Below are 8,843 nucleotides of genomic sequence, written 5' to 3' on the forward strand. Positions count from 1 at the left end.
ATAGCCGGCTCAATACATATTCCAGCGGTATATATTTGACCATGTCATTGACTACGGGAAATATTTCGAAAATAAGTCACAACTGTGGTAACTAGATGATGTCTGTACAGTTCATGATCAGTCAAACTGTAACTTCCACAGATCAACATACCCATTTATCAAACACTAAATGTGACTGGTCTGGAGAATACTTTCAGTCAATGAATAATGTCGTTCTTTTCTCATGGCAGTAACATTAAATGAATTAACAGTGACCACCAAATCATGATTTTATTACATTTGCTTTAGCACATGTTTGAGTCTACATCACTACAAGTAATTCATTAATTACTTCCTTTTAACACCATATCTCAATTCCCTATATTTAATACAGGGCTGGTTACATGTTAACAGGGCCGGCAACATATTTTAGTTATCACCCCTGTGGGTGGTGTATATGTCTGAATGAGGCTTAAGAATCATACATAGGATTTGTTTGATGGAGATGGTTTACCATTATCGATCTTTTTTGAACTGTATTAAATCCCCAAACAAATACTCAAAATGACTTTCAAATACTTACCAAAATGACATTCGTGTAACCTTGATGTAATTTTAAAATAAATGAGAGGGGGAAATGAAGGACGCTAATAACGTCCGATTAAAATCTCCCCAGAAATGTGAAGTGTAAGCTCAGTGTGAAATTTGGTAAGTTATATTTTAATAGTTTTGACACTCGAAGCGATGTAAATTTATACTGCCAAAAAATGTCGGAAAGCGGAGGTAAAATCTCCAAAACCAGTCCGCAAAACCGCCAAGAAACAACCAGTTGTGCCCGCGAGAGCCGTTATGTAAACAAACGCACGTGCGTGCATTTGAATCTTTCGCCATTTATGGCAAAACTCTTATTAAAAACTTCACATTAGGCAGTTATGAACTGACAATATGACGATATATATTTATCACGATTTTTCAGTCATATAATGCCATAAACGATTTAATCTCTCGAATATTTTCATCGAACCACCGAAACGGGGGGCCAGTCTTCTGGGTGGTAACAGAAAGGGTCGTCTGAGCACGACCGATCGAGAAAGTTCGTCTATTATATGGATGTACACACACATTTTATATGACAGTTTCTAAGTGCATATTGAGCATCATACCTGTATGATATACACACGGAAAAATGTTAATATTCCATTACTTGAACAGCAGCTCAAAAGACATCTGCCCACAGAACGAAACAGCTCGTGCCTAAACCGCAAGGTGCGCTAGGCAATAGAGTAGCCTCCCTTGTATAGTCAGTGTGACAGCTGTAATGAACGAAGCGTTGTAAAATACCAAATGGGACAAGGAGGAGAACATGGCTGACCGAGTGATGAGTCAGTCAGTATGTTTTTACTCCGCTTTTTGCAATATTCCAGCAATATTTCGGCGGGGACACCAGAAATACATTTCAGACATTGCACTCATATGGGAAAGCGAATCTTGGTTTTTCACGTGATGAGCGAATGCTTTATCGTGTAGGCTACCCCTACAGAGTGGCTTCATTAACCTCACATGCCGTACCAGGGTCGCCATATGTATTAAGAGTAGCGAGTGAATGCCGATTTCTCTTTATTAACCTTTTGATTTCTCCATATTTAACAATTTTACTCATCAGTAGAATATGACTTAATACATCACTTAAACATTTAAAGATGTCTTTAAAAAGACTCAAGTTGGCTCCAAACCAACATCTTATGCCTTACTAAAAAGCACGAAACATATATCATGAATGTGAAACATTTACTGCAAAAAACCTGAAAGGAATGCACACACAGTTCAATATGGTATTGCAAGCGATCGAAATTGTGGATAATATGAAGAAAATGTCATTCTGAGATACGATTAATGGTCTGTTATAAACAATTTTCAAAAGCACAGTGGACTTCAAGTATATGCGGACCTTGTACAAATTAGGTAATCGACAAGAGTGCTTCAATGACATGAGGACGTTGGCAGGAACATCACCGGTTGAACGCTCCCTGAAGGAGTTCTCTCTTCCAGTCCTTCATCTGAATCTCATGACCACCAACAATCTTCATGGCAACACTTTTGGGACCATGATAAACCCCAAACACTGGCCATAATTCAGAGCAGGAACCCATCACACTAAGATGTCCACATCCCAAAATCTCACGATTGATGATGTCAAGATAGCATATTTGCATTTCATCCATGTCAACCAGAACCCCGTAGTGTAGTATGGCACACGCGTCTGTATCGTTTTCAATCACGTCATCCATGCTGGTTAAAGGATGTCCATTCACTGTAAGACACAGTGCAATTGCGTTGCTGTTGTCGCTGACACCAATCAGGAGGCTAGACGAGGATGGTTGGCCAGTAATGTAGGCCGAGTTGTCCATGACATCCTCTCTACACACCCCGACCTCCAACACAAGGATTCCATCACCCAGGGGATTGTCCAGTTGCACATCCGTCTCCACCTCCCAGTACACCATGCCGCTAGAGGGCAGTGGGGAGGTGCTACAGGTGCCACAGTAGTCCTTAAGAGCTGGTCTCCTAGGATCTGAATGCCTACCATGGTTCCTGGATTCCCAGTATCTTCTGTTGATAAGCATTTGCTCACGGATGTGTACCGCCCTTAGATTAACCCTTTCTGGATCAAACATCATAACTGGACCTGCAGATGAGAAACATGCGATGAATGAAACACGAAACAATCAGTGAGATCTCCACGCTTCTCTTAACCATTATAGGAGAACAAGCCTCGAGTGAGATCTCGACGCTTCTCTTAACCATTATAGGAGAACAAGCCTATCAAGCTTGGAGGACTTCATAAAGACACGTGTATGTCTAAAATATCCCATTGTGTAAGTGATACAAATTGACTTACATTCAATTGCAGTTACGGCAGAGTCCTGGTTCCTCCCCAGTACATGCAGGTACGTGTCGCCGTTGAGGACTGGAAACAATATGTTTAACCACTGAATACACAACTACAGACAGTACGTGAGCATGACCCGAGGACCTGTTCAACCAAGCGCATCACGAGCATAGGAAGTTGTATGAGTAATGTGTTTAATCACAGGCAAACTTTCGCGCAAGTGGGGTTGCGCAGCGTAGAGAATATGACCAGTCTTCATATGTGCGAGTGAAGCGATGTACAAGAGGTATAACGCAATTTACTGTAGCAAGTGGACGCACGATAAATAAAACAGACTAAATTTCTAACTATAGATGTTTGGCTAGAAGACATAAGTATATTAAATTTTGTCACAGTAGGATATTTATAATATTTCTTGGCAATGTATCGTTGACGTAGAATTATCAAAGACTGTACAGATCAATGAAGTGTTAGACGGTGTAATAACTCTATGGCTACAAAAGCAGCACGGCAATGGCTATCATCAAGTACTGGACATACAATGTGGAATAACTATGCCTAGAGGGGCAGCCAGCGAAGGACACTAGTGACTGAACAAACCTGGGAAGACGAATTACAAACTAAAAGGAACTACATCATGCATCAGTTTATAGACAATTACCTTTATTGTCTAGACTGACAATAGTCCTACGCAGTCGATCCATATCGCCTTGGAGGGTCTTAATGCTGCCTCTGAGAGATTCTATTTCCTACAGGGGAAAGACAAAATAAACATTTTAAAATAGGCAGAGTTTTCTGTTACACATCAAGGTTCCCTATATGTCTAAGGATCCCATCCACAAAGAGATCGTAGAGTTACGATCGATTGTAACTCGATACTTCATCTTACGAACGTTTGGTGGAGAGGGGCCAAGGATTTGGTCACTTTTCAATTGATTATCCAATATGAAATGCAGTGCCATAGCGTCTGTTATTAAAATCAGAGCATACTGCTCGCTACCGCTAAACAGATGTCTAACGTTTATCGCAATATTGTCTATAGAATGCCCAAGAATTGCTGAGCGAGAAATAATTATACGATCTGACTTGAATGTGATTGGACACCCTGCCAAGGCTACTTTATATATCAATGGATTGTATTGTCCAGTTCGAACAGTGAAAGATGAAATTTTTGCCTCACTTATGTTAATTAATTAATCAGATAAATCAGTCAATCATTGAGCCTGTAATTAATATAATACTACATTTACAAATGTACCTCCTTTGCATCCTTCTGTTGTGTTTGAAGTTTTGTAATAGTTGACTTGAGTGTCATCTCACGAACTGCAAGAAGACAAAGCATTGTCAGCGTCAAATTAATAAGCCATGCAAAAGCATTACCCGTTCGGCACTAAAAATACGCCAGATAAAATGTCACTGCAACATTTCGAGAAACAATTATGTAAAACAGATAAGGACAAACTTTATGGATGGGCAACTTCTTTATTCCGGTGAAGCGACGTTTCGATACAGATTCTAGTATCGTTGTATCGAAACATCGATCAGATCAGTAAAGAAGTTGTTCATCCATACAGTTTGTCCTTATTTTGTTCCCCAACTTCTAAACATGCCACTCAAAGAAGTATGTACGTAACATCATTTGTATGTGTCATTGTATAATAAGTAATATGTAAAATCATTTGACAATTTTTTCTCCATTATTTGTCTGTCTGAATCGCTAGAGGTTTCCCAGTTGTTCATCACACCAACTTCAAAATGCAACTCAAAGATGAATGACATTAATCTACCTTTAGACCCATTCCGAAGTTGGTCCCTGAGCATAAACGCGATACCACAATTACCTGATTCAAGCGAAGTAATTTCATCCGCTTGATCCGCCTCTGTAGGAGTCAAAAATGTACCAAACGACGAAACCAGTAACATCAACTCGTGCAGCCTCTGCTTTGAGAAGACAACAGATGACTCGAGTCTGTGAACAGCTGGAACGTCCGTGCTGATACAAGACTCACACACCTGTATAATGGAGCTCCTCACTTTGTGGAGGTGGGTAGGTGATGCATAGAGTAGGGTCTTCTTGATGTAATCAAGCAGCGACTGGCAAATGGTCTCTGAAGACTGAAGAATAGGACGCCGACTGTCATTGATGTTCCTCATGGACTCCACAAGGTGATCCAACTCAACAAGCATCTGCTTCTCTCTGTTCTCCAGCATAGTTCTCAAATCAGAGAAGGTGACCTTCATGACTTCTCGAAGGGAGGCAGCTTTTTGTTCAATAACCTCTTCCTGTCTATCGACGTTCAGATGAGCCACTGCAATGCTTTCCGTCTTGTCAGAAATGGATTTCATGTAATCGCTCAGATTCTCCTTTTCATCTGTCAGGAATCTGTCTGCCGTTAGTGTATCGTGTTCGGCGTGTTCGGCGTAGAAGCACTGGGTACATATGAAACAGTCACAGTCCATGTCATAGATGTCCAGTGGTAGACCGTGATCCTCACACTCAGCTTGTAATCCTGTACCTGTGGATGACAGGTCGTATATCAACTTCATCTTATGGTTTCTCGTTGCTTTGATCTCTCCGTGAGACTTTTCACAGCGTCGACACAAGAAGATTCCACACTCCTCACACCAACACTCGGCCTGGTTCCCATCTTGTTTATTGCCACACAGAAAGGATGAAGGATCATGTTTGGCCGTCTCGCGGAACACTTCCTCCAGGACGACCCCGTCCACGGGAAAGTTCCTACCATTCCGGTCGTGGTTTTCCATACAGATGGAGCACTGCAGAGTTTTTACTACTACTGACTCGAGACAATCCTCACATGTAGGATGTAGACAGGGCAGCAGGTGCGGATTGGGTCCGCTGTACCTAAAGGCGGTGCTGCACACCACACACTTGGGGAACGAATCCATTCTGTGACTTTGCAAGCGCCATTCAGCTGAAAATATTATTTAAAATGTAATGTGATGGCGATTGTACATGTATTGATCATACTTGTTTCACGACCTGTTTAGCAATATTCCAGCAATATCACAGCACGGGACACCGGAAATTTGCTTCACATGTGTGACTGTCTTCAATAAGGGATTCGAAACCGATTCCGATGAGTCAACGATTTAACCACTTGGCCACCCCAACACCCCGGTTTGTGATGTACATCCAAGGAAACACCAACCGTGATCCTCGAGTGAATCATAAACGTTTGGGCATAAGCGGTTTTAAGCATATTTAACAAAAATTGACTTTAACACACGTTTACATATATTCCAACAATAACACGGCGGAGGACACCAGAGGTGGGCTTCATGCTGTGTAGTAGTGTCAAGAATCGAATAGGGGTCTTCGGCGTGACGAGCAACACTGGAATAGGGTTCGTGTCGCGGTAATAGCTTGGCCACTGTGTTCAGGGGCAATAGGCTAGTCTAATGCTTAATGTGTTCATACCAAAGAGATTCGAATGCCTGCAAGGGCATACTACGTGAGGAGCATTTGTGGGTATTGTTCACATTTCAATGTGTTGGTTGAACATTTTTTTTATTTTAATGTAAATAATTTGACGAACAGAGACGTTGCCGCTGTCATGATGCAAGGTTTCTTCTTATCTACATACATGCGAAAATCATATGAATTGTATTCCTGTGGGGCCCGTGAAGATTGGTCAGCAACCCATGCTTGTCGTAAGAGGCGACTAAAGGGACCGGGTGGTCAGCCCAGCTAACTTTGCTGACACACGTCATCGTATCCCAATTGCGTTGATCGATGATCATGCTGTTGATCACAGTATTGTCTGGTCCAGACTGGATTATTAATCGCCATATAACTGGCATATTGCTGAGTGCGGCGTTAAAAAATAACCCAACCAACCAAATACCCAGCCAAGCAAACGACTAGAGACATGGAAAGACGGATAATTAGAACTGCTGCAATATATGTCAGTGACTATAGGAACTTGCACAGAACATGTCACCCCAACCGACGTATAGAGTCTTTTCGCAACCCGAGATTCCACAGTATTTCAGTATCACAACTGCCTTTCCTTTGACGGGTTTACTGATTTGACCCGTCTGGACGAGTCTATCTTTTTCAGGGGACGAGCTGTTTCGTCACCATAGACGAGTCCACGAGCTACACCCCAGTGCAGATCTGACAGTATTAACGAATATCAGTGTACATATCTGTGTTTATGGAAGGTCCGAAAAGGAATTCGAGTGAATGAATGGCGTTTCTGGTGTCCCCCGCCGTGATATTGCTGGAATATTGCTAAAAGCCACGTAAAACCAAACTCACTCACTCACTCACACACACACACTCACGCACTCACGCACTCACGCACTCACGCACTCACGCACTCACTCACAAATGAGCTTAGACAGATTTGCTGATCATAACTATTTCTTTACTTTGGTCGAAAAACAGGAGAAGAAAGTTATTATGAACAAGTTACAACGCGTACAGACCAAATCGTGTCCCCACTCGCCTGTCAGAAAGTTAGCCCAATACGTTTGGCAAATGACACTGCCAAAGAAAATCATGAACACACTTTAATGGAATATATGAAAGGATATTGATCACTGCAAATAAAATCATGAAAACACTTACCCGTGTGTTACTACTGTAGTGCCGTTATGGACAATGAAACCTTAGATCAGAGGTTATCAAGCAACCAAACGCCCTTCCTAATGCATTTGTCCCCTACACTTCATGGAAGCCGATCTAGTTTGGATTTCATTTCCTGGAAGCGAAACTGAAAGTAGGTTTAACACGGGGGGTATCTCAGCCACAATATGAAACAAGACAAGCATAACATCGATATTTGACTTAAATACACCCCAGAGTTCATATAAATGCAATACTTCGCGTGCCAAGTGTTCCATTCAAAAGCCGGCAGCCAGGACACTATGTTTCAAGCCTGTAGTCAATAGTAATTGTATAATCAGCGTTTATGAAATTAACGTTAATTAAAAGTATTGTATGCGTGTTAAAGTATTGGACCTACACTTTCTGATCAGGACCCACAATTCTTTTTGGTTCTAGGACCTTCGGACCTACAGCTTTTCAGGATTAAGGGCTAACACTGTGCATGCTTTTAAGAGGCAAGTCTAGGGACGCCAGTCTGCTATATTTTCTTTCTTCGGAATTTATCATTTAAATTATAGTTATTACTTTAGAGATTTATGCTAGTCTGGGCACAATGGAATAGCCTCGCAAAAGTTATGTTGACAATACCGGCTCAGAGTGATCTACATTAGCACGATTACCGCTCAATACTCAAGAAACGCCATTCAATGGCTGTAAGATTGGAAACGGGGCAGCATATAGTTTGTTGCTCTTTATGGTGATATAGTAAGGAATATCCTTCCCCTATGACAGACTCATGTCTTAATAAGCCCTTTCCTGCTAGGCAAAGATCACCTGACGTTATTCGGGTTAGTCGAGTTTCCATATATCTCAGCTATCTTTACTAACTTGTCCGAGCAAACCTGTTACTCAACTACCTGTACTGGCTATGGCATTACGCAACAACGGAAATATTTCACTATTCGGCAATCCATAGTCTGTGCAGTTCAAAATACATGAATCAATCCTTAGAGTGATTTAAGGGTTTTAGGGATCAGGGTCTTCTCTCAAACAGCAACGTTTACTAAGGTTAACCGTAACTGTTTTTCTCAAACATTACACCAAGTTTACGCTAGTGACTTACGATCGCCTTAGTGCTTTGTGAAAGGAGACCGGGATCTCCACTCGTTTAGTTTAGCTTAAGGCGAGGCGTTTCATTTGAATTGATTTCAAAAGATCCCCAAACCCTAGATGAGATAATGTCAATTTTTAATACTTAGTCTTAGTGCATTGATTCGGTTGAGAACCGACTGTTGGATGAATGAGTGGGTTGTTTCACTCCGCACCGCTTTTAGCATTTAAAGCAATATCACAGCGGGAAAATACCAGAAACGGGCTTCAGATTGTACCGTTGTTGAG

General features: G+C 41.6%; 1 protein-coding gene across 1 annotated transcript; it reads right to left on the minus strand.

Moving 5' to 3' along the window:
• Window positions 1-504: 504 nt before the first annotated feature.
• Window positions 505-7,594, minus strand: LOC137297661 (tripartite motif-containing protein 2-like). The gene is made up of 6 exons (XM_067829567.1): window positions 7,467-7,594; window positions 4,711-5,805; window positions 4,128-4,192; window positions 3,531-3,618; window positions 2,879-2,947; window positions 505-2,665 (listed from the first exon to the last, which is right to left on the minus strand). Exons 2-6 carry the CDS (start codon window positions 5,777-5,779, stop codon window positions 1,989-1,991), a joined length of 1,968 nt encoding a protein of 655 aa, XP_067685668.1. The 5' UTR covers window positions 5,780-5,805; window positions 7,467-7,594; the 3' UTR covers window positions 505-1,988.
• Window positions 7,595-8,843: the final 1,249 nt, after the last annotated feature.

The sequence above is a fragment of the Haliotis asinina genome, chromosome 10 (assembly GCF_037392515.1).
Source record: "Haliotis asinina isolate JCU_RB_2024 chromosome 10, JCU_Hal_asi_v2, whole genome shotgun sequence".
NCBI classification, from domain to species: Eukaryota; Metazoa; Mollusca; class Gastropoda; order Lepetellida; family Haliotidae; genus Haliotis; species Haliotis asinina.